General features: G+C 43.2%; 2 protein-coding genes across 6 annotated transcripts in view; one reads left to right on the top strand and one right to left on the bottom strand.

Annotated features, from left to right (window-relative positions):
* MTMR2 (myotubularin related protein 2) overlaps positions 1-2,752 on the top strand; it is a 64,990-nt gene extending 62,238 nt beyond the window's left edge. For both annotated transcript variants that reach the window (XM_065832242.2, XM_071803545.1), the window contains one exon: positions 714-2,752. In XM_065832242.2, the coding sequence (XP_065688314.1) occupies positions 714-875 (162 nt within the window). In that variant the 3' untranslated portion in view covers positions 876-2,752. The remainder of the gene's footprint in view (positions 1-713) is intronic.
* On the bottom strand, positions 2,748-25,857 carry CEP57 (centrosomal protein 57). Of its 4 annotated transcripts, none has more exons than XR_010650970.2 (12): positions 25,667-25,857; positions 19,907-20,063; positions 16,181-16,360; positions 15,743-15,864; positions 14,964-15,080; positions 9,762-9,839; positions 8,492-8,596; positions 8,252-8,332; positions 7,188-7,432; positions 6,358-6,502; positions 3,822-4,519; positions 2,748-2,888 (listed from the first exon to the last, which is right to left on the bottom strand). XR_010650970.2 is itself a non-coding variant. In XM_071803555.1 (12 exons), exons 3-12 carry the CDS (start codon positions 19,956-19,958, stop codon positions 4,283-4,285), a joined length of 1,362 nt encoding a protein of 453 aa, XP_071659656.1. In that variant the 5' UTR covers positions 19,959-20,063; positions 21,947-22,071; positions 22,178-22,268; the 3' UTR covers positions 3,269-4,282. The 4 variants fall into 4 exon arrangements, 3 of the variants coding, with proteins under 3 accessions (XP_071659656.1, XP_065688328.2, XP_071659661.1); XM_071803555.1 differs by lacking the exons at positions 2,748-2,888; positions 25,667-25,857 and adding exons at positions 21,947-22,071; positions 22,178-22,268 and having other exon boundaries at positions 3,269-4,519; XM_065832256.2 differs by lacking the exon at positions 2,748-2,888 and having other exon boundaries at positions 3,269-4,519.
* Positions 25,858-26,277: the final 420 nt, after the last annotated feature.

Here is a 26,277-nt window from a genome sequence, read left to right as displayed (position 1 = left end):
AGGTCGCCACCTTGTGACATCTGCAGGAGCTGAAGATAGACATTCAGCAATTTGGACAATTTTTCACTTAGAATACAGGGAAAAATAATCTAAATTCTCTCTTCTTTACAAAAGAGCCTAATAACCTAAGAATTCTTCAGATTTTAAATGAGTTTTGTATTTAGATGCCAGCAATGGCTGTGGCTGCCTGAGGCACAGGGCTCTGACCACAGCCCTTGTTCCGCTCTTGCCTGCTGGCAGCAGGGATGTGCTGACTTGCTCAGCCCAGGTGCCCGAGACAAGCACTTTGAACATGGCCCTAAATGTTGAAACCACTTTTTAATAGGAAGGGACAAAAATTCCTGGATTGCTTTCATGTCCAACTGCAGTTTACAGAGCTGTGTAAATCCAGGGCGTTAGATACAGGAAACAAACCAATGCTTTCCAGTGCTAACTGTTTAACAGTCAGAACTAGGTGAAAGTACTTAGATAAATCTGTGTTGTGTTTTTTCCCCCCCGAAAGCCCTGAAATTATGGCCAGGCTAAAATGCCAGTGTCGACCAGAAATGTCAGAGATTAGAGTGCTGTAATGATCATCTTTTGAAATACACACGAAGTTTTGTTTAGCCACCATTGCACTGTGCATGTTGGATAAAAATGAGCATCCCAAGGCCAAAGCAATGCTTTGTGGTTCAGTTTCCCCTCCCAGCACTCAGCTACCCCTTCTCTTGCAGGAACCCGTCCACAACCGCTACAAGGAGCTGCTTGCCAAGCGGGCCGAGCTGCAAAAGAAAGTGGAGGAGCTGCAGAGAGAAATCACCAACCGCTCCACCTCATCCTCGGAGAGAGCTGGCTCTCCCGCACAGTGCGTCGCTCCTGTACAGACAGTTGTATAATACAGACTTTTTTTTGCTGAGTACCTTCCCAGGACCATCAGGGTAGCTTTTCTGAAACCCTCTGGATTTCCAGTATGGTGTCTGGGAGATGCCAACCTATTTATTTATTTCTCTCCAGGGTAATTTGTTAGTACTGTAGCACTAGAGGAAGCTTAAGCAAAAACAAACAAACAAGGCCCCCTATGCAATTAACCTTCTCAGTGGCTAGATTATCACACAGGCTAATTGCACTTGCCACCTAAAAGAAACCTAGAGCTCTTTCTTTGTTCACTTATGTGCTAGAAAATCACTTGGCTTGAAAGACCATACGCTAGAATGAAGTACTGTGGAGGAAAAACATCTACTCCGATGTCTGAAAAATGTCCCATTTGCTAAAAGGAAATAGTGACTTTACAGCAGAGCCCAGAATACAGCTGTAAAGTCATGGCACGCTCTGCTATTTATGTCTACGTAGCAGTGTTAATGAGAGCATTTGCCAATATCCTCAGAGACAAACAGCGATAGAGTCTGAAACATATCACTGTTGTTCTCATTTTTCCCATTTCCACTTTGATCTAGATCATAGGAAACCATGTAAACGATGCCTTATATACAGAAAGGGCACCTTCTACCCATCACACACGGTGGTAGAAGAACAAACCTACAGGACTTGACTTTGTAGGACAAAGTTTACTCCCATCTCTGTGGCTTTAGAGTCTCGCTTACAGTTTACATGGGGTGTGCCAGGATGCAACTTCAAGCACCTTTATTTCTGGGGAGGGAAGCAGAGCATGATCCCCCCCCAGGCATTCTGCAGCTCTTCTGTCCGCCAGTGCCTCTACTCATCAGGGGAAAGGGAGCAGAACACCAAGGGGCACATGTGAACTGCTAGGATCAGTCATTTCATCTTGCTTGGGTAAGAATAATTAGTGAGTTTGAAGCGTCTGTGCAGGATCATAGTGGCATATTTAAGGTATTGCAGTTTTCTGTTAACTAATGGAAGCAACTGTATATCAGCCAAAGAAGCCTTTCTGCCGCATTGCAACTGCTTCTGGTAGACTAAACAGCTTCACCAGGTTCTGAGCCCCACATTTAAGTCTTTTTCCTCATAGCACACTTCAAGAATTAGTGTCAGCCTACTGAACTTGGGTCTAAATTGAATTTTAATACAAAATTTTACTCTAGAACCAGAGATAAGCAGCACACTTGGTGAAACCATGACTTCCAACCAGGCAAGTATAAATTGTATAAGTCAGGCTTACAGTGACGGAAGTTACATATGTGCAGGGCTCTTTGCTTGGGGCTGCTGCTCATCTCCGTGCTCAGGCTGAGGGCCCTGCCTGCTCTGGGTGCCCGTGTTGCTCTTCTGTGGTAGGATCCCATCCTCTGGTCACCTGTTCATGTACCCCTCAGCTTGCTTCTTCACTCAGCCTCTCTTCCACTACAGAGAAGTATTTACTGAGTGGGTACAAGAGTGGACCAATTTACACATAAGCAGCTGCCTTTCAAAAGCCACATTCCTTCCAAGGCAGGAACAGTAATTTCCCCTGTGGTCTCCACTTCCACCTGCTCTGCTGCAAACAGCGTCTCCCTCTGTACAGAGAAACCCACAGCCACCTTCTAACAGGATAAGCAACAGGCTCTACAGCATCACTGCTTGTATAGGGTGGCCTGAGATGTTATGGTTCAATAGTGCAAAGAATCCACACAAAACACCTGCTGAAGGACTTGGATTTGCTTTAAGGTTGAAGGGCAGAGCTGCTCTTACGTACAATCACTATATAAGATGGTTCATAGCATTTTTCTCTATTAGCAAATTGAGTACATGTGTATATTTTGTTTCTTGATGAAGGCTGTTTGGTTTCCCTAACACTAATAAAAATTGACAAATGGTTAAAGTTCTGTGCTCTTATTTTCTACTATATGGTTCTCCAAAGGATGTGCAGGATATAAAAATAGTACTGAAAACTTAGTATGTCAAATCCAAATCTCATTCTTCTGCAGATGGTCTTATAAGGTGCAAATATTCAAACTCTGGAATTTAGAATGACAGGAAAACAAAATTAATCTTTGCATAAGTTTCTGTTACCCTATACAGACCAGGAGCAATACAGATATAGTGCTTAGCTACTCAGTATTACAAAAATACAATTAAAAAAATAATTTCTGCACTTTACAGTGCATTAGCACAATAACATCTGTGTAAAAGGAGGATTCGCATTTTTGTATGCACCTCATGTTAAGCCCAAATTTCTAGGTTGAAACCTCACATCCCATCTGCCTGTGCTGACCCTGCAGTCGGGGGCAGCTCTGCCCCCCACCTCACCTGCTGGCCCCTCATCATCACCCAGACCAGGGAGGTGTCACCACAAAAAGCGCCCTGCATGGGGCACAGCACTGCTGCAAACACTGAGTTAATTTAGAGCAACTGCAGCTTCCCTACAATTCATTCAACAGGCAAGCTGGCTTTATTGTTTTTCAACTGTATAAACAGATAATGTGGGTCCTTCTATACATTCTGTTAGTAGGAAATTCTTTACATTATTAACATAATAAATAACATTTACTCAGCTGTGCAAGTCAAGAGTGCAAAATGAACTGCACCACTACCAAAGTAGATAGCTCATCAAAGCACGTATTTCAAGTTAAAAGCAAGATGCCAGGACTGAAAAGGCATGATTGAGGCACTTGCAGTTTAAAACACCTCTGGTTTCTCTCACTCCTTCACCACCCAAAGCTGTGGACTAGGAGACAGGATATTATCCCTTATCCTATAGCTTTTTCATAAAGTAGGATTCCTGTAGAAAAATGTCATTCCAACTTGTAAATAATTCAATCAATAATTAAGTAAAATAACTTGGAAAAGTGATTTTGTTCCTTTTTTGAGTACTCAACTGTTGCCAGTAATGCTGACTAATGCAGTGTAGCAGATAGGAAAAGCTTTTTGAGCTCCATAGGAGGGTTTACCTCTTTCTCCCTTCAACACTGAGTAATTGCAGCTGCACACAGAGCAGAGCCGACAAAAGTCCTTCACACTCAGGGTCGCAGCATCGTTTTCCATGAGGCGCATCTTGAGAAGCCTCCACACAGTTAACGAGTGCGGAAAGGCGCTGGCACGTCCGCACACCAACCCACAGAAACATGGTGCTTGGGCTGCTGAAAGAAAAGAAAGGGACTGCTGGAACCATAACACAAACTGGTGGAGACCTATGGTTAGATTCGGTGTCTGGGTACCTTAGAAATGGAATGTGTTTTAAGCCAGACCATAATATACATTCAATCAAATGCAAGGATGGAGAATTCAGGGCCCATATTTCAAAAAGTGCACTTGGCATACAGTAGTCTCACACAGCAAGACCAGCAGCTGTTTATATCCAGATGTGGGAAGTCTGAGTGGGACAGTGTCAAGCACATCTCCTGCAGCACAGTCAGTAGTCCCAGCTGATATCGTCTTTCTGCAGTGAAGTCTGTATGGTCTGCATGTCTCGCAACAACTGAAGGTTCTTCCGACTCTTCTCTCCAGGTCTCACTTTGATGGGACCAGCGTTCTTTCCTTTTGTGGTTACTGTAGTTGTTACTCTAACTTCATTAACAGGGAACCTGCTGTCTTTTATTTGTTTAGCAGAAGTCTTTTTGGACTTGCATTCTCTCTTAAGTCTCTCTAGCTGAAAGAGAAAGCCAAAGAAAAACATTAAGCAGTGACCTTGTTTCAGTTTATGTTGGACAATGCTTCCAGACAGCTGAATTACCCCTCACTCACCTCACCCAGCTAAGCAAATGGATGCCCCCAAGTCACCCTAAATAATAAATACTTTGTTCTCCTTACAGAGCATTTGTATTTGCATTTTTAGAACTGTGTTCAGCTTATAGGCTGAACTACTAGGTTATTTTTTTAAAAACTGACAAGTTGATTACGGGGAATGTCTCCATCACAAACATAATATAAAAAGTTATATATGCTATGAAGTTGTTTTGTCACTGTTACAATCCACTGATTAAAAAAAAAAAAACACCAAATTTTTCTACACACATACTAGTGATTTTAACAGGCAGTCACTGTCAGAGATGTAGCTTTAAAAAGAACAGCGAAACCCCACAGAGGTGCAGAGCTGGTACCCACATACGGCACTACAAATCACAGCTGTACAACTCAGAACTTGGCAGCAAAGACTGAGCTGGAGTGGGACAGAGTCCTGGGTGCAGACACATTTGTGCTCTCAAACTGCAAAATAGGGGCTTCTACAGTTCCCCTCTCTCCAGGGCTGTCGCTCCCTCCTCCCCGTTACAGCATGCAGCGATTTCCCTAGAATTGCTGTCGACAGCCAGAGGCCTGCCGTATCTGCAGAACCCTTCCTACTGGGAGCTCCTACACATCTGTTTCTCTGCAATAGTTCCTCTAAAGATCATAAGAGATCAAAGGTGAGTAATGCTTCTGTCTGAGAACATTTAACGTGCCCATTCTGGATGTCAGCAGCAGTGCTCTCAGTACGTATTTTGTGTGTAAGTCACGTCAGATGAGGGTGAATCTCGGTTCATATGAACTGAACCAGATTAAACACGTGGGGTTAAGCTCTTTGGAAGAATTTTAGTTAAAATGAATGATGATTAGCAAAAATAGCGAATAAATATGTTTTATAGCTTTGAATGAAATGGTTACACTAATGCAAAACAGTTTGATAGTTGTTTTAAACTGAAACGTACCAGGTTGCGTAAAATGCAAATCAAAACAAATAGGTCATCTACCCAAAGCAAAGGAGAACTGCTAAAAGATTCAGCTCAACCATGGAAGCCCTGAGAGTCGAGGTGTCTCTCCAAACACAGGTCAGATTACTGGAAGCTCAGTGTGAGGAACAGCATTGCACAAGGGCTTTCCCCCTTGACCTGGGCAGCCAGGTGTCACCAGGGGCCTCCTGCAAAGCAGATGCTCTGGTTCAGCACAGCTGTCTGACACAGGCCAGGAGGGAGCGTGACTGATCAGGACACAGGTATCTCTGGGCACATCAGATATTCCACCAGGAATATCTCCCAGACAGAGCACTGGGGGCCCAGGCAGCTCTGCCTTACAGCCCCACAGGCCCTTTCTCATCCTGTGCATTGCCCAAGCAGCCCATGCTGCGTCTACAAAATTAACAGCCGTGCGATTTGCTATTGTACAGTGGATGATCCTTTCCCTGTTTTGGGGATGAGTGTAAAAGGCAAAGCAAGAACAGACGTGGAAGCTCTGCCCAGGACAGAATGAACAGTGGGCACAAGGGTGACATGGTAAGACAGAAAGGGTATTCCTACAGAAACACTGGCAGAGAAAGGTGGAGGCACACAGACTAACCTGGGGACACGCAAGCTAAAGCTAAGCACTGCTGCTCTGCAGTAGTCATTTCTGCTTTATTCCATTGCTGCTAGATAAGGATACAGTGTAAAAAAAACCAAAACCCAAACAAACAAAAAACCCCCACTTAAGATAGCAGTTCTACGGAAGCATGAACATAAATCAAAAGTACCTCACCTGCAAGCGATGCCTCTGGACTTTGCTGATCTGGTCTGCCTTGGCTTCCATCTTTTCCACCAGTGCCTCAAGCTCCCTCTCCAGATCTTCCCTCACTGCAACAGTCGGGGCTTCCTGGACAAGCTTTGAGAGCTGCTGGTGATCACTGGTATGGAATTCAGACAGAACAAAGCTCTCATCAGGCTCCCTTGGCTTCTAGTGCTTATATACCCAGTTCAGAAACAACACTTTTGGGAAACCATAGCATCAGCAGCCAGACATGTTCAACATGCCATAATGAACCAGCAAGAACTGTTTTGCTGGCCAGCAGCATTATTAGAGCAGCACATCCTGGTGACAGACTGCTGCAGCGTTAAGTCTTGATAACATAAGGAGCTTCACACACTCAAAATGATCAAATAACCCCCTGAGGGCACAATCCCAGCACTCATACCATTACTGTTTTGTGTATCTTTATCTACCGCAGTTGTGCAGTGGGATAACAATTAGTGTTCTATTAAGCAGGACAAACAAAATGACTCGGAAAGCTGTCCTTTAACGGAATATTTGTCCATTGCACCAGGGGCTGCCACTACATTTCTCCCCAACCTCACAAATTTGATACTGCTGCATATGAAAACTGGTATGCAGTTCAGATTGTTTATCAGAATTTATTTTTAACTGCAAAAATAAATGACAACCTTTGCAGCCAGCAGAACAGAGAGATTATACACAAGATATTTCCCAAAACTAAGTCTTTTCTCAGGAAAAACCTTCCAACTTTAAAGCAAAGGCTGAAAATACATAGCATCCTCATTCATAATCTGCAATAGAGAATATGCCCAACTTACAAACTCATCTGCCCAAATTCATCTTGTAAAGTCAGCAGCACTTCCAAGAGCTCTTCCTGGGATGAGGAGTACTCCTTCGGCAGAGAGGACTTTCTGCTTTTGCTGGCAGGATGACCAGCACTGCCGGATTTTGCTAGTGGAGTATCATTCACCACACGACTGTTACACAAAGCTTTCGTGTGTTGTTTCATCAGGTGTAGGACATGCTGCACATTGGCACCTACTGAATGACTGGGACTGGTAGACTGGAAAGAAAACGGAGAGAGACTTCTTTTGAGTGGCGTTGTCAATGACCTACTTGATAACAATGGGGAACATTAAAAAAAATAACATTTTTGGTTTGAGGTCAAGAATGTATATTCTGTTTGAATATACACTAACAAGAACAGCTCACTAGCAGCACAGAGAAGACCATTTATGGAAGCGCCACTTCAGCAAGTTATCAATATTCAACAAGCCTTTTGAAGACAAACGGGAAGAGTCACAGTATCACAGTATGTTTGGGATTGGAAGGGACCTCAAAAGATCATCCAGTCCAATCCCCCTGCTGGAGCAGGAACGCCTAGGTGAGATCACACAGGAATGTGTCCAGGCGGGCTTTGAATGTCTCCAGGGAAGGAGACTCCACAACCTCCCTGGGCAGCCTGTTCCAGTGCTCTGTTACCCTCACTGAGAAGAAGTTCTTTCTCAAATTTAAGTGGAACCTCTTGTGTTCCAGCTTGATCCCATTGCCCCTTGTCCTATCATTGTTTGCCACTGAGAAGAGCCTGACTCCGTCCTCGTGGCACTCACCCTTTATATATTTACAAACATTAATAAGGTCACCCCTCAGTCTCCTCTTCTCCAAACTAAAGAGCCCCAGCTCCTTCAGCCTTTCTTCATAAGGGAGATGCTCCACTCCCTTAATCATCTTTGTTGCCCTACGCTGGACCCTCTCCAGCAGTTCCCTGTTCCAAAGACAAAGAAAAGCTCCGACCGCTGGGCGTCAGGAGCGCACAAAGCCACAGCCACTTGAGGAGCTGCAGCTATCGAGCAATAATGAGTCTTTGGAAGCAGCAGCTCACCTTCCCTGCTACAAAGGGAACATCACCCAGACACAGTCTGTAATGGGGCTGCGCAGCGGGATGGCTTGTGAGACTGCGTTTCTGGAAGGAAAGCAGAGAGAAGTGTTTATCAAAGATGACACTACAGCAAAACCATTTTCCCATTGCTTTGTAATAAAACAGGCAACCTATCTCCCCGACTGCATGCACACACCCTTATTTAACTGCTCAGTAATTGTCCTTCTCTTCCCCCCATGTTACCTTCTCCGGCTGTTTAGTTTTCTTCCTGGGTTTTCTTGCCTTTGGAGAAAGCAGTGGCGACGCTGCTTGAATCAGTAGTCTGTTGGTTTCCAGGCCTGTCTGAAGCTTTAGTTGAGGGAATAGAGGTAATTATTGGAATTATATTTACAGGAATAATCAGAGAGAGTAAGCAGACAATTGCAAAACAACGATTTTTAAAATATAGGCTCTTTGGAAGCAAGGGCTGCAAGTTTTTAGGATGTTTCTGCAGTTCAAGGTCAATTTAAACATTAAATAAGAATACTCCTGTGGTAGCACTACTCATCACTAATCCTATTAAGTTAGAGAATTAGTCTTACTGCATTACTGCGACACAGACAAGTGCCAAAACATCAGCTGGGCTTTATGCTTGACAAAATATTAGGGAAGTCAAGCCACCCAAACCTGCTTAATTGATCCTGTAGCACAGAGTTAAAAGACAACTATTCCTTCTGATCTCTTAAATTTGACAGTAAAAAACAAAACACAACACCAACAAAAAAACCCAAAACACAAACAAAACCCCACTTCTTGGAAGAGTTAAGGTTAGGATTCTCACTACCAATAGTGAGCTCAATCCGCTTCACCGCTCCTTCTAAGAAGAAGCTAAGGCTTGGCTCTAGAAATCACCTCAACCAATCTCAACTAGAAGCACTCGGAGAACAATTATTCATGATTAATTTGAGACACTCTTCCCCCCCCCAAACTCAGGCAAAGGTTAATACTAGAGCCTAACACGTTACTAAATAACTTCTTCAGCATACAGTGAATGTGTCATGCATGCAACACTCCAAGGTTAGGAGACCAGAGTCCTCATGGGCTTATAACCAGTAGTATATCACCTCTTTGTTTACCTCCATCTACAATATTTCTAGTTACAATCAGGGAACACCCTTGCTGACCTTTATCTATTTAAAGCAAAGATCCTCATACATCCTCAACTATGAATTAGTCTGAATTTCTACTCCTTCCCAATTAGCTTCTTTTATTGAAGAAATCAAGCTTTAGTGTGTAAGTGCTGGTAGAAAAAGGTTTCCAAAAAGCCCAGATAACTTCAGAAAACTTGGCAACTCAGACAGGAGAGGAAAAAAAACCCAAAAAGTAAAAAAAAAAAAAAAATCACACCGCTAAAACAAGGTCTTCATTATTTTCTATATGGGATGCACTTTCAGCAAGTTAGGCTGAAAAGCTGATGGAAAGGAAGAGTTAATTACAACACACACCAGTACAAAAGAAATTTCCTGTTGGTTACCTCAGCTGCTTTTTCCTGAACAAGCTTCCTCGCGTGTTCTTCCTCCTGAAGCTTCTGTTCCAGCTCTTTCATTTTTTTCTAGTCAAAGTTGAAAAAAAATAATAGCATTATTAGTGAAACAATTCTTTATTTTTTCATGAAGCAATACTAAGAGCTTGAGCGTAAGTCTATCAGTTCAACTTATTGACCTCAAGTTAAGAGAAGACTTCAGCATTAGAATGATTGCTGATGGCTTGCCTGCATAGGCATAAATACAGCAGTCAAGTGCTTATGATTAAAACTTAATTGACTTTTTATTTTTGCTTCTGCAATTGGTATCTAAGTGAGAGCTACAGGGAGAGTGATCCATAAGCCTGTCTTCAGTTTTAAAAAAACCCCTAGAAAGTAGTTTCGTGTACATTGTCCTAAAAGGTTTTGTGCAACAAAACGGCCAACAAAGGTATATCACACATCACTGTAAGCTGAGAGAAGATTTATTTAGACCACTAAATGTATTTTTGCTAGTATCTGTAACTTAAACTCTTGGAAATGAGGAATTTTTCAACATCTAGCCACCTTCTTAATAAAGAAGAGGGAGAAAAGTTTATAGGATGCCTCTGAGATATCTTTAAGCAATTCCATATTTTTATGGTTAAAACCACATAAGAACTCTTTCAAAAGTCCTTTCAAAGACAAGAGTCAAGGGAAAGGGACATAGTTCCTTGTAAACTCTCCAACAAGATGAAAACCTTGTTTAAGCAGGATAACACTTACTTTAACACCCAATGTGAAAGCTTTCAAATAACTTTCTGATTTTAGACAGGAGAGTGAAAAAACCAATCCAGAGCTCCAGGACACAAACCAACTTCCCTCCTCTTCCCCCACAGACTGAGAATTCACAAACCCACTAATCAAAATTAAGGCAGAAAAGCACAAAACTCAAAGTAACAACTGTATTTGTGCACTTCTGTTTGTTTATGAACCCACTACTCTGAAGTACTAAACATTTCCATTCTGCATCACTTCAGCATTAACTGCTTAATGTAATCAGCTGTTATACAAAGGTGCTAAAAGGAAAACCCTGGATAAACATTGAGTACAAAGGCACTATATAATAGGAGCCAACTCTTTCTATTGAATAAAGGAACCCTTTTGATTTTCATCTTATTCATTCAAATCAAACACATTCCAGGTAACTTATAATCATCGTCTGCACTTTACAGCATGTGGCACAACTCTTGATTTCCATGTGGTCAGTCTCACAACGATCTTTGTTTGACCTTTTAAGCATGACGAAAATTTTAATATGAAAATACTGCAGCAAATCTTCTGATTGAACTGAAGATGACATGAAGCTGGGCCAATGCTTTTACACTGAACCGAATGAGTATTCCCTCAGCCAGCTGTTCAGCTGCAGTGCGCAGCTCCAACTGCACAGCAACAGTCTCTTACTGCATCACCAGTGATAGACCCTGCTAGAAATTATCTACACAAGTTACATTCCCAAAATAAATTGTTTCTTTCCTTATAGAATAAAGTATTGCTCAGATTACTAGTCCATCACTGGGAGCAAGAGCCCAGAGGGCCACCTAACAGCAAAGAGACACTGCGCAGCCACACTGCCCATTACCAAGTACAACAAGGCACAGAAAGGGCGCTGCAGGTCAGCACTGAGCCACCTAAAACACTCTGCTCAGTCACCAGTAGCCACTGCAAAAACAATGTAATTGAAAAAACAGAAATATTTCATTGTCTATTTTTTCCTGTTTTCTAAAGGAAATTAAGTTTCATGCAATCACCTCACTCACAGAATCATAGAACAGTTTGGGCTGGAAGGGCCCTTCAAAGCTCATCTTGTCCAACCCCCTGCCATGAGCAGGGACATCTTCACCCAGATCAGGTTGCTCAGAGCCCCATCCAGCCTGGCCTGGGACGTCTCCAGGGATGGGGCTCTGGGAAACCTGGGCCAGGGTTTCACCACCCTCATCACAAAAAATTTCTTCCTGATGTCTAACCTGAATCTCTCCTCCTTCAGTTTAAAATTATTGTCCCGTCCTATCACAACAGGCCCTGCTAAAAATCTGTCCCCATCTTTCTTATCGGCCCCTTTTAAGTACTGAAAAGCCACAATAAGGTCTCCCCGGTGCCTTCTCATATCCAGGCTGAACAACCCCAGCTCTCTCAGCCTGTCCTCCCAGCAGAGCTGTTCCAGCCTCTGATCATTTCTGTGGCTCCTCTGGCCCCTCTCCAACAGGTCCATGTCTTTCCTGCACTGAGGGCTCCAGAGCTGGACACAGGACTCCAGGTGGGGTCTCACCAGAGCGGAGCAGAGGGGCAGAATCGCCTCCCTCCACCTGCTGGCCACGCTCCTTCTGATGCAGCCCAAGATACAATTGGCCTTCTGGGCTGCAAGTGCACATCGCTGGCTCATGTCCAATCTTTCATCCACCAGTACCCCCAAGTCCTTTTCTGCAGGGCTGCTCTCAATCCCTTAATCCCCAGCCTGTATTGATACCGGGGGTTGCCCTGACCCAGGTCCAGGACCATGCACTTGGCCTTGTTGAACCTCATGAGATTCATATGGCCCCATTTCTCGAGCTTGTCCAGGTCCCTCTGGATGGCATCCTGTTCCTCAAACAACTTTAACCAAAGCAGACAGAAAGGTATGACACCTCAAAGATACAGAGCACCTACATTTCCTAAAAACTGGCTGCTGCGTTAAGCATCCAAATTAGTTCCACCAGAGAGGAAATGTCTCCAGTGTGAAGACAGCTCTTATCTCTGTGCTCCACTACCTTGCAAATTACCACCTGCTGAGCAGCTGGGCAGTCAGGATATCCCCAGCTGGAGCAGGGCAAGTGTTGCTTCTCACCACCTGGCAATTAGAGGACAGAGGAAAAACTAGAGATGTAGGTCAGGTACAGCCACAACTGAATGCAAGGATTCGTTACGTCTGCTGTTCACGGAATGGTGGGGTTTTAGTAATTCTTACTGTTAACATTAAGATCAATTACTACCAACTACAGTTCTTCAAACATATCATCTACACACACATTCAAATTCTAGGCCCAGCTGACCCAACTGTGCTTTTAAGGGAATAACCCCATACCTTTAGTCCATCCTCAGACACAGACACGTTCAGACTCTCAGTCAGCTGTCCAGAGACTGAACTGCAGGAGTACAGTTGTCACAAACATACACCAGAAAACACTTTTGAGCCAAGTACTCTAGTTATGAGTCCCTCACAAAGAGTATCGGCATTTCCTTTTCACAGGTAATATTAACATTGGCAAGTTGCCCATGGATGCTCATGTAGAAACACAGCCTGCAAGCAGAAGCAGATGGCCGGGTTGATCAAAAAATGTCTCATGACAGCAAAATGATCACAAGGAAAGAGAACTTTTGTTAAGAGTTAAATCCAGATTTCTCTCAGTTCCTAGAATTGATTCAAAATTGTGTGAGTTTAACACCCAATTCCACTAAAATAGATGTAGCTGTGACAGCTACTAATGCCTAAGGATATCAAAGAATAATAGAAATCTAGTTGGACTCAGGAAAAAGAATAGAACAAAACCAAAAAAACCAACCACAACAAAAAAGAACTGTTATGCTGAAATTATATTCACTAGCCAGGCACAAAAAGGCAAACAACCCAGCCCCACCAAACTCCAGCTGCTAGCAGTCAAAAACTTGGTAAAAGCCCTTGAGAAAGGAACTCGTGTTACTGAGCCAGTTATTTCAACCCTGGAGGGGAACCACGGAGGAACCTGCTGCTACTTTCAGTGAACAAGGCCCAGGAGACACTTGTTCTGTTTTGAAAGTTCAGCCCAGGTAAACAACGCAGGCACTTTTATTCCACAAATACCGCTTCCCAAATGAGGTGTCAAGATCTGAAACAGCTTGTCCCAGCTGCCTTGGGTCAGGGACGCCCAAGAACAGCTGTAGTGTCTAAAGGTCTGCCAGCATACCAACTAGCTAAAGATTTACCATCAAACACCTCCTTATGTACTTCTGGGAAAACACCACCTACTTCAGCACCTGGCAAGGGCTGGTGAGCAGGGTGGCCACTCTACAGTTTTGATAGAGCCCAGAGGTGCCCTCAATACCACCATCTAATAATGTACTGTCCACCCCTTCAAGACAGAGGCAATTTGCAGGTGGAAGCCTCTCCCTGGTTAGTGTTGTGTACTTCCACGCTTGGAAGTCTCTCTACAACAGCAGAAAGAGGTAGAATGTGACCAGACTTCAGAAGCCAGCACCACATATAGTACACAGAAAGAACGACAAACACAGTCATGTTGGACTTGTAAAAGCTATTGAATCAAGAGGAATCCTGAATATGCAGACTGGTTCAAACCCACTGGCAGCCAGGCAGTGCTAGAGGCCCAGCAATGCTGGGCTCCGAAATTCTGCACACAATGCAACTTGTAACAATTGTGTTTCTTAAGGAAGAGGGCACATGGCTGAAATAAAAAACAAACATATCAAACCCACACAAGTCAAATCTGGGTCATAACAGAATATAATTGCATTCAATAGCATGCAAGGAAACTCAGAGGTTGGGAGTTTAGGAACACCCACAATCCTACATGCCTGAAGGAGGCTGAGGGGAGACCTTATCGCTGTCTGCAACTGCCTGAAAGGAGGTTGTAGCATGGAGGGGGTTGGTCTCTTCTCCCAAGTAGTAAGCAATAGGATGAAAGGAAATGGCCTCAAGTTGCACCAGGGAAGGTTTAGATTGGATATTAGGAAAAAATTCTTCACAGAAAGCTTTGTCAGGCATTGGAACAGGCTGCCCAGGGAAGTGGTGGCATCACTATCCCTGGAGGTGTTTAAAAGGCATTTAGACGAGGTTCTTAGGGACAGGTTTAGTGGTGGAGTTGGCAGTGCCAGGTTTACATTTGGACTCTGATCTTAAGGGTCTTTTCCAACCTAAACCATTCTATTATTCTATGCCTATGCATCAACTAAACACAAAAGAGGAACAATGATACCATTAAGGTTACAGAAAGTGTAGTGACCAAAAGCCTACCTGGCCATGCAGACTTCCAACAATAACTGCAAGTTTTTACAAGACTTCAGCTTTAAAAAGGTGTTTAGTTGCTGTCTTTCTCTACAGAATAAGGTTTAGCTCAGCTCTGTCATTGATGTAGAGCTATAAAGTGCTGATTACAATAAACAAGATAAATCTGATATGGTATCTGGTACAAATGACAGACAGACCTCTGCTATGGACTGCATTGTAGTAAGTCTGCTGTACTCTTTTTCCAGCATATCCAGCTTTTCCAATTTGGACTGAACATGTGATTGATCAAGAAGACGATCTCTCTCCAATGAACCCTTGAAGGAAAAGTAAAAAGCAAAACAATTATAAGCACAATAAACCAAGACCATCTGCAGTAAGCCCTGTGTCTGCAGCACAAAGGAGGCCCATAAACACTCCAAAGGAACTACTGCTGCCTCTGTGCAATTTTCGATGGTGCTACAATTAGGGAGCAAGTGTGCCACTCATTCATCGCTGTTGGGAACCTCACACACTACCAGATTCAGATAAGAGAGAATTCAACAAAGTCTTTCCTCCCTCCAAACCAGATGCAGTAAAAAACCCTCATTACACTGCTATTAGAGAGAGCTTTCTTAATTTTTTTTCTTCAGAAGAACAACAAACACAAAAGGGAGGTTTGTTTTTTTTCCAGTGGCACATGGGTATAACACTGAAGCACAAGGATAAGCTACTGTAGTAAGTCAACCATGCAGAAAAACAATTTATTAACATCAGAGCCTGATACTGTCTTATAGACAGATGTACAACAACAGAAAACACCAGGGCCCTGATAAGGCTGAGAATTTTAAGTAGGGAAATTATCCACACCAAAGTATATAAAGGCCAGCTGAAATACAAATCCACACTTAAAGATATTAAAATTACAGTAAGTGGGAAAAATCATGACACAGTTCATGATTTTTATAATTCAACCCTGTGATAAACCTTGAGAACACACCTGTTTCTCCAAGAGCTGTGACTTCTCATTTTCTGTGTGCTGGATCATTTTTCTCATGTAGTCCAGCTGCTTCTCCAAAAGGCTGCACCGAGACTCAGCAGCTGCCAGCTGAGCAGCCAGTTCTGAACAGAGGGCAGAAAAGTGAAGTCACACACTGCTTTGTCCCTGGGATTATTTTTTCTGTTTTTGGGACAGTCCCGAAACAAACAAGAATAGGACCATCTAAAGAAACTCACAGATTAAGCCTAATGAACTTCTGTACGCATGCGAATCCCTGAAACAAAGTATGCTTTTTAAATTATTTCTTTGTAACTTCATGTGTCACTGCGAAGTAGAAAATGCTGAACAAAGTAAATTAAAATAGTTTAATGCACTAATAAAAATCAAGTTTCATCCATATCAGTGTTCTGTAGTATTTATAAAAAGTTTGCAAACAACCTTGATTTTTCTTCGACACTTCAGTCTTGTCGTGCTCTTTGTGTCGCATTTGTTCACTTAGTACTTTTTTATAGTCTGCTGTTTCCCTGCTGAGGTGTTTCACGTTCTCCTCCGCCTGAAGCCGTTCCAACTCCAGCCGACGAATTTTTTCCTGGAGATTCTTCAGAGCAGAAAATATTGCTGTAATTGAACAAGTACCTTTTGTTAGATACCATTAAATCACCACTTCAAGATAACATTGAATTTGAAATGTTTCTTACAAAAGCATGTTATGTGAGAAAGTCAGAGTGTTCCTTACCAGCAGCCATAACTCCTTCCAGGAATTAAGACCTGCTTCCCTTTAAACCATAACTGATTCTAACACTACTCTCAAATGAGTAGATGCCCTTGGTGTACAACTTCATCTGACATCTGGGAAAGATGCATCCATTTCCCAGAACAAGGCACGTAAGTATTCTGTAGATTAAACGCAAACGATGCATCTTGTGACTCTTTATCAAAAAGAAACGAAAGATAGCATCTAGATAGTTAAACCAGTGGCAGTTCTCTATATTATTATTCCTCCACAAGTGCATGCTAGCACAACAAACACACAAACACAACGATCCCATGTGCATGGTCACAGAGCAGAATAAAGGTTACCTATCAGAAGGGCTATAAAGTGTTTATTTCCCCAAGTGGCAGCTCTTTTTTGATTCTTCTGGTTTGCACTTGTGTTCCCCTCCTCCCCCGCAAGACACGCATCTCCTTTGTGCTGAACAACTTTCCCTCTTTCTGTTCCATTCTCTGCTTTAACAATTACTCAACAAAACCTTTATATATTCATCACCACAAAAAGAAAAGCAGTTGTAATAGAACTCGTGTCACCTTGCAATTAGACCATCTGCTGGTAATCTGATGTATTACATCTCTTATCTGTATTGTTTAATTCTGCAAAGGGAACCACCCTTTCCTCTGTACAGTCCTGCTAAAGCAAACCACAGGAACATCTGTACAGACAGCTCATATAGCCGACTAACCTGCAAGGCCCCACTCCTTTGTGCTTAAGCCCACTCTAGAGAAAGGACGCACCACCTTTGTTACCGAACACATGAGCACAGAGAAGCTGGGACTGTGTGTTTGTTTAAGCATAATTCTCAGAATGAGTTACCCAGAATAAAAAAAATCATCAAATCTTGAAATGCACGATAGCACATTAGAGTATCACATCAATAAAACTACCTGCTTTAAGGTAACTGTTAAGTAAATGAGAAGAGGGTGACAGGTTCGGAGGATCAGTCACCAACTGCACCTGCTTCTCTTTACTTAGTTACTGTTATCAGGATTCAGCTGAAATGGGTATATCTGAAACTATAAACAGCTTTGTACTATTATCCTTAGAGGTAAATTGAAGTCTCTGTATATTTATAATGATGACTAACAAAACACAGCAATGAATCAATTCAAACAATGAACAGATAAAGGTGAAACCAAACACAATGACAAGTACCAGTCAGTCAGCCTTATTAGAACATGAAGCCCAACTATGTATGCTGAGACACACCCATACCTAACACAAAGAATTTCAAAACAAAATAAGCAGAACTTTCTATACTCAATTTCAGGATTTTTAAATATATATATACTAATTAGGGGGAAGGAGGAGCAGTAAGGACCACCAGAAACAAATCGAATCTACTTTCCCATCTGAAGTTAATTCCCATATCCTTAACCTTACCAAAATACACACTCCAGAACACTTTTGCATTTTTAAAATCTATGCAGGAAGATTAAGAAATTGGATCATCTGCCAGTTGAATTTAATTTTCAGTATATGTTCATATTTAAACTTTTTTTTTTTTTTAAATAAAGACATTCCATCATTTTAAAAAAGGGATGTAAGTTACCAGATTGTCTCCTCCACCTGTACTGATTTCAGAGTTGGCAGACTCTCCGCTTGAAAAAAGTTGCCAAGTGAAAACTCGGAAGTCAAAAATTTGTCAGTAATGCAACAAGCGACACAACTACACAAATACACCTGCATCAGCAATTCATAAGGATGTCCTTTTCTGCACAACCAATTTTTTTGTTTGTCCCAAGGCTCCTTTAGTTTTCTGTCAATGGCACTCCCAAAACTGATGGCATTGAGCATATGAGAACATATACCTACATTTTAAACGGCACTTCAATAATTGAGATTTCATCTACCATGTCATTAACATAGAAGTTTCTAATACTTCAGACATAAAATATGTTATTGGAACAGAGACTTCAGCTTATCATACTGTTTTTTTTATTTAGTTTGAGTAATATTAGGATTCATCCTACATCTTTCTCATGTTTCTCCCTAGAAGGAAAAAAATATCGAGTTCTTCACACTCTTAAGCATCCAAGCAACCCCAGTCTTAAGGGAGTATTTTTGCAGTGACCTTGAGCACACCGCTCACACCAGAGGATCAGCCCTGCTCTCGCCTCCCAGGTCCCCGTGCTGCCTCCTCTACGTACCCCAAGGCAGCTCCAGAGCACATCTCATTGCATGACCAGCCTATCCACTAACATAACAGAATAATTTCAGTTGGAAGAGACCCTGAGGATCATCGAGTCCAACCACAGCCTAATCTAGCACTAAACCTGTCCACAAGAACCCCGTCTAAATGCCTTTTAAACACCTCCAGGGATGGTGACTTTGCCACTTCCCTGGGCAGCCTGTTCCAACGCCTGAAAACCCTTTCCATGAAGAATTTTTTCCTAATATCCAATCTGAACCTCCCCTGGTGCAATTTGAGGCCATTTCCTCTTGTCCTATCACTTGCTACTTGGGAGAAGAGACCAACACCCTCCATACTACAACCTCCTTTCAGGTAGTTGTAGGCAGTGATAAGGTCTCCCCTCGGCCTCCTTTTCTCCAGGCTGAACAGCCCCAGTCCCCTTAACTGCTCCTCATCAGACCTGTGCTCCAGACCCCTCACCAGCTTCGTTGCCCTTCTCTGCACTCTCTCTAGTACCTCAATGTCCTTCTTATGAAGAGGGGCCCAAAACTGAATACAGTACTAAAGGTGGGGCCTCAACAGTTCCAAGTACAGTAACTAACCAAGACTGGTTTTGTTCGTGTCACATCAGGCAAGACAAATCTGTTTATCTGGGGATGAACAGCAGGATCAAAGTCGGAAAGAAGGGAGAAGGAATAGCCTAGAAACAAGGAAGAACAAATCTGAGTAAACCCTCCCTCTCCGTGATGTTGTGAGCTCTGAGTTCAGCACTGCACTGAACTCTTTTCTGCATCCTGTAAGTCTCCACTGACACCATAAATATTCTTGCCACACCCTTTGTCCACTGCAAACTTTCCCATTTCAACATGGCCAAACCTCTTCCTTTGCTCCGAACCATTCTGGGGACTAAAGTCTCCTTATTTCAAACTCAGTCTTGAACTCAGGAGAGGAAAGGTTGAGGGAAAAGAGGACTGAAGAAGGGACAAAGAAAACATGTCAGGACAATTTCACAAAGTACTTGGCCAATTTTACAGCTCTCGACTCCTGAAGGGGAACATCTTTCTCCAGCTGCAACATGACCTTTTTCATTAGGTATTCTTCAGAAAGGTAAGTGCAAAGGACCTACAAAACAAATGACCTGCACATTACTGGGAAGTGATAAAAGGATAAAATACTGCAACCTTTGTAGATGGGGACATACAGTATTTCATCACAAGATTTGGAAACAGGCAAGAAAACAACTTTGCTGAACTATTACCTCTGCTGTTGCTTTCAGGATATGGAATTACCGGTTTCCCTGGAGAGCGCATCAAGTCTGAATTAATAAATGGCTTGTACTTTGGATATTCTATAAAGGAAGTTGCAGAGAGTCCATCTGTGGCTGATGTAGAGTTGAGAGTTTTATGCAGATCATCCTGAAAAGAAAAGAAAACAAAGCTGTTATTCAGCACATTTGTTTCTCTGTTACAATATAAGAAAGTAGAATCCAATTATATGATGTGTAGAAGTATTGTTATAGGAGACTCTAATACCTCAAAAGCTGTATTTATTTTACTTTCAAATGTTTTTTCCACACTAGTTTACCAATTACCACTCTTGTTTTGTATTTATACTGTCTCTTATTGTGAGAAGTAACACAGCAGTCAGTTGGAAGACAGCTGCATTCTTAACTCCTGATTATACTTACTGCACATAAGACACCACATTAAGGTGGCCCACCCTGATAAAGCACACCCAGGACCACAGTTCCACATCCACTCATCCCACGTTATCAGCTTGCTGGCTGTAGATGGGGCAGGGGACACACCCTCTCCTCCCCTCCCAGCTGTGCAATCTCAACCTCTCTTTTCCACTGGCTTCAATGCATCTTTCCCATCCTTCCCTGGACAGACGAACATCATCCGCAGACACACCAGGTGACTTTATACACATCCTGACCAGCGGCATCAGCACAAGCAGCAGCACAGCAGATCATGGCCAGGTTGGTACCTCTGGCAACGCAGACCAAGGCAGATCAGCTCCACAGGGTTCTCAGAAGCAGGATCACCCACACTACGGCTCTCCCTGCAGCCTGCATCACCCTTCCAGACGCCTGTTGTGTCCTGGGTGCTGCAGTGACCAGAGGGGACCATCTAGCTGAGCTGGGTAGCCCGGATACCATGAAACCATGTACTTTCTAACACGATTCTCCTAAGCAAAAAGGGCCACAGCACCCACATGTTGCATTTACGGTTTTGTCTCAAAAACTGGCTACTCTCTACTTTGTGTATATGTATTAAAAAACAAAACGTGAACACTCATTTCTCTCAACTGTACCCACTACTAAACACTTCAGTAACACAATTTGAAAGCAACCCAAAAGCTGACGGCAGACGCAATGCTCCTACAGCTTCCCACAGAGCATTTACTTCACCAATTTGACAACTGAGCAATGGCAGTGTTTTTTAAGCTTCGCAAATACCAATTATTTGGAACATACTGTGACCTAGATTAAAATACAGAAAGTACTTGAGTATCTCCTAGTAAATTAAGTAACAACCCAAAATGCATTATGAGGAACAAAAATAATACAGGGGAAAAAAAAAAAGTGTGTAAGTTATTTAAAGTCTATACACAGCTAATTTCTTCTTATAAACAAAGTGATTCACTACGGACAAGAAAATTAGGACCCGAAGTATCCTGAATGTATCGATCAGTGTTTCTATGCACAGTTTTCTGAATGCTTTGCAGTTTGTGTTTACATTTTCCTACACAACATAAGTGCTTTTCCTGGAAAAGCTGCCATTGCACAAGAACTTTTGCCACCACAGAAAGTCAATTACAACACTAATCCCTAATTAAGAATATATTAATAAAAATATTTTGAACAGATTTTTGTCTGTATGCATATACATACCATTTTATGCTAAGCAGCCATACTGGTCTAGCTTGGTAGAATATGTAATGTTAAAACCTGATGAAAGCCTGCTAGGTGCTAACATTAAGACCTAAACCTCACTCCTGAAGAGAATACCACCAGCGCTATGGGATACTGAATTGCTGAACACAGAATAATTCAGAAGACCAAATAACAGAGTAAAAATGAAATGAACAAACAAAAGTACTTTAGGCAACAGAGCAACACAAACCTCAGCAGCCCAAACAGTAGGAACTATTGATTCAAATATCAACCTGCTATTTTTATCTGATATGGATTCAAATCAAAGATACGCAATGAATCAGTCAAAAGAAAAGGGGAACGAGTCTGAAATCAAAGTCAGGCTACTCCAACCCCACATCAGGCGTAAGTAACACTTACCTAAGCAACTGCAGATGAAGCGAACAAAAAAAACTATGACAGCACGCTCCAACGCTTGAACGCCAAGTTACACACAGCAAAACAAACCCAGGCTTTCACCTAGTCACATGCCTTCTGAATTTCACCTGGATGTAGGGTACAGGCAGGTACAGGCACAGATTTGAAGAGTGTAACAGTCAGTATAGATACCTGTTTGAAATGAATACTGAAAAAATTGTGCTGAAATATTACCTCTGTACAGGCAATCGTTCTTTGCTTCAGTCTAAATAATCACCGGCTACCAGGTATATTTTCCTTATACATTTAAGAAAAATACTGTTTTTAATTCTGTTTCACAAACAGTGACTTCCAAATGCACCTGAGAGAAAAATTGAGAAAGCGTATGAAGCAGCTTCAAGGAATTTCCCATCACAAATCTCCGACTCAAGTACCACACCAATTCTTTGCTCTTCACTTTCTCTCAAGTCATCACAAGTCATTGAAGACTGTTTCTGCTCACAGAAGGTCTCATGGGGAGCATCACGCTGTGATGCTCGGGAAAATCTTTAAACAAAAAAATACATATGAAAAATCAGGGAAATCTATACATTTGTTCTGAATCTCAGCTAGGCCACATTTGCTAACTAAATCTCCTCTCTTTACAGGTATTCCCTGTAGCCTTTCCTTCCTTAAGCCACACTAAAGCCTCATTATCGTAAACGAAGCAGCTCAGTGGTCTCACAAGGAGCTGAGCACACCTGCATTGTGCAATAGGAGCGATCAGAGCACATTCAGCCATCTGAGGATGCTACCTTCCAAAATGCACTGCTGCTACCATTGCACATCACCTGCCTACTCAAGCAACATCAGAACCACAGAGCAGCAACAGCCTGACACACCGGCAGCACCCAGCGATCGCCTGAAGCTCCTGAAGACTGAACATAGCAGGGGGAAAAAAAATACACAACCTCATATGAGAAGTTTCCAAGCAAGAGTCAGCAACCTGGGGCAGAGGTTCACTTTTCAAACTTGTGTATGTAGTAAAAACAACCCACGATAACATTGTTACTTCTGTGTTGCACACCATGGAAAGCTTTCCCAAAGGTTATTGAACTCAGTGGTGTATCAAATGTTTTCTGTAAGGAAAAGGAAAAAAAAGCTCTATGTTTTTCTCATTAGCATACAGAATTCAGCTAGATCCCTGGGTAGTAAAAATAATGATGATTTATAAACAAACTGTAGAACTAAAGAGGCAGAAAAGTGCAGAAAAGCACAGAAACGCTATCAGGCAATAACTGCAGAAAAAAAATCAATGAAGGCACCAAGTCAATACCTTTGGTACGAGCACTTTGGCACTGGGAAAAGGGACTAAATTATAGTGGATATGTTGCAAGTTCTTATATGGGTGCCCAGAACAGAAAAAAAATAATAACAGGAAAAAAAAAAAATGAAGCTTGGTTGCCCTCATTCTCCATTAAGAGGAAAAAAAAAAAAAAAAGCCAAAATAAGATAAAATTATCTAGAGACTGGGGAAAAAAACAAACACACAGAATAATCAGGTACTGAGTTCACTAAGCATAAAATATCCAAGTAGCCAGTTACTGAAACTTTCAAAACACCCATTTTGGAGGGACAATCTCAATTATCAGCCTGCCCTCGTCCCTCAAGTACCGCATTTCTGGCGGGGGGAGGGGAGAACGGTCCCTATCACCCGGGGGCCAACACAAGCACTGTGTCTGCCTGATATAGACCTGAGCTAAAAGCAGACATTAAAAAATTAACTTGGCCAAACTATTGCATCAAATCAGAGAAAAAAACAGTTGGCACAATACAGTATTTTTTGGTAAAGTTTCTGCTGTAGCATGCATTAAAAGCAATTATTTTCAAAGTTCGGGAAGCATAAAGTTTGCTTTTTTCCCTTTTTTCAACACATACAAAAAGTCTTCATTGGGCAGCTTATTTCCTACAAGTTTTGTTCTACTAACTCAATTAATTAAACAGTCTACGTGCATCTACTTGAGACTAGAACTACTTTCTTGACATCTTTTTCTACACATACTAGAAGAAGTACTGGTCAGGAAGGGTACAGGAGTCCTCAAGTCTGTCACCCTTCTTGCTGGTGCAGGTGTAAATACAGGACCACACTGCAGATGAGGAGACACACAAGAGGACACAGAGCTGGGTGCTCACCAAGCAGCTATTGGGACCCCAAAGCACAAATCCTCACAAGACTTATCTTGTACATTTATCAGTACTACATAAGTAACAGCCACTTACAAAGGAAAAAAAAAAGCAACCAAGAAAAACCCCACTTGTCTTCAGAGAGCTCCAAATGTCAAAATGTCAAATGAGAAACCCAGATGGAAATCTCTGTTCCAGGCGACAAGACAGCACAGACAGGAGCCTCTGTCTGCTCAACTTTGCAGAAGCTGTGGTGCCTATGCCTGACAAGCCGCTGGTTCTTCGGTCCATCATTCACCAGCAGCGACACAGGCCTCATCACTTCTTAGGTGCATGGGAGGAAATTCTTAGGTGGATGAGGGAATTCCAGTGCCCTGCTAGTTTACACCCTCCAGCAACCCCTCTTGTCTGTGAGCAGTACCTTAAACAGTAATAGTGAAATAATGCTGCATAAGATGGCTCACTGAGGAAGACAGCCTTTGCTACAAGAATTGCACACATTAAACAAATAAGGCCTTAGGTCAACGTTATTGTGCTTTACAAGAGAGCAATAGCATCCTAAAAAACAATTGTTATTGTGTGAAGGGTATAGCAGGAAACAGTGTTCGACTTTTGCCTGTGAGTGCAGATCTTGAAAAAACGTGGTCACTCTTGCTGTAGGTTTCTTCTATTTGTTTGTTAAAGCCTCCCTGTGCTGTGCAGGTGATGATTTTGCAGTGCCTTCTCCAGCAATCACCAGCTAATCATAAGAAAAAAAATCTCTCTCTAAATCTAAGCACCTTAATTCTCTTAGTACAGAAATTTAATAGCGATTTCAGTGCTTCAGGGGAGAAATGTTAAGTAGCCTGCTAGCAGAACTTTCTGGTTTTATTACCTTATGCTTATCCGCTCAGATGAAATGAATAATTTTCTGCCTTGGGTGGATTAGCTCTGCAAAAGCACCATAGGCAACGAGTCAAGCAATTCTACATGTTGAACTGTTTTTAATACACGTGTCCTGCAGCCCCGTCCGCGGCTCCCACGCCCCAAGGACAGGGACACACGCCAGCCTTGCTCCGAGGCTCAGGGAGCCGTTTCGTTTTGCAGAAGAGCAGAAACCAAACCCGTTACCCGCCCTGCTCCTTACGCTGCCGTAACCCACCTGTACCTGCACAGGTGACTGTCCAGCCGAACCCCTGAAACACGCATTTACAACGCCACGAGCACAAAATATTTCTGAAAACAAACCGAATTACGTTTTCTTCGCATTCGCTTACAAACACGCTCTGCAGACACTGGAAGAGGACAGTAAGAGGTTTAAATGGCAGAGTACCTTTCGCCTTTCCTGTCTCTTTTAGAAAATACACGTGCGTGTATGAAAGGTTTTCACACAGATGTATACATACGGCGTTTAAGGACGGCTCTCACCGTTCCCGCGGCTCCCGGCACGGGCAGGCCCCAACCCCGCAACGCCCGGCCGCTGCCCCCTCTCCCGCGCTGCCCGCCCGTCCCCTTGCACAGCTCCGGTGCAGCGAGGCGCAGACCCGGCCTCCCTCCCCCACCCCAGCCACCAGGCCTCACCGTGCGCTGCTGACCGCGGGCCGACGCCATATCCTCCGGGGCCCCGCGCTGGTGCGTGTCCCTTTAAGGCGCGACAACCGTGCGGCGGCAGTACCGTTCGCGCCGAGCGAGACCCGGTTGACTGACACCTCAGCTGGCCAATGGAAAGGGAAGAGAAAGAGGTAAGCCCCACCTCGAAGGAGCAGGGGCCCTCGTCATAGAGTCAGGTTTGAGTGACAGGTGAGACACCAATAAACTAAGAAAAACGGCTCTTCTCAGCCAATCGAAGGGGACAAGCCGACAGAGGAGGTGCAGCCTCCCGTGGCCAATCGCTTGGGCGGGGCGGAGACGTGCGGGAGGAGCGAGCGGCCGCGGGATCCGTGTGCGGCGCACAGCGCCTGCCGCGCACGCGCGGAGAGTGGACGGCGGAAGAGGATGGTCTTTGTCAAAGTGAGCCCCCGCACTTCGGCCAATCGGAAAGCAGAAGTCGCGCGGGTCGGACCAATCAGCGCCGCGGCCGTGAGGCCACCCAATCAGCGCCCAGCAGAGAACAGGGCGCCCGCGGCGGGATTGGCGGAGGCCGGACCCGCGGGGGCGGCGATTGGGCGGCGAGTTTTGAAGGCAGGTTTGGC

Source organism: Patagioenas fasciata, chromosome 1, assembly GCF_037038585.1.
Source record: "Patagioenas fasciata isolate bPatFas1 chromosome 1, bPatFas1.hap1, whole genome shotgun sequence".
Lineage (NCBI taxonomy): Eukaryota > Metazoa > Chordata > Aves > Columbiformes > Columbidae > Patagioenas > Patagioenas fasciata.
The sequence above is the reverse complement of the archived record's forward strand: the minus strand, read 5'-3'. Positions and strand labels throughout refer to the sequence as shown.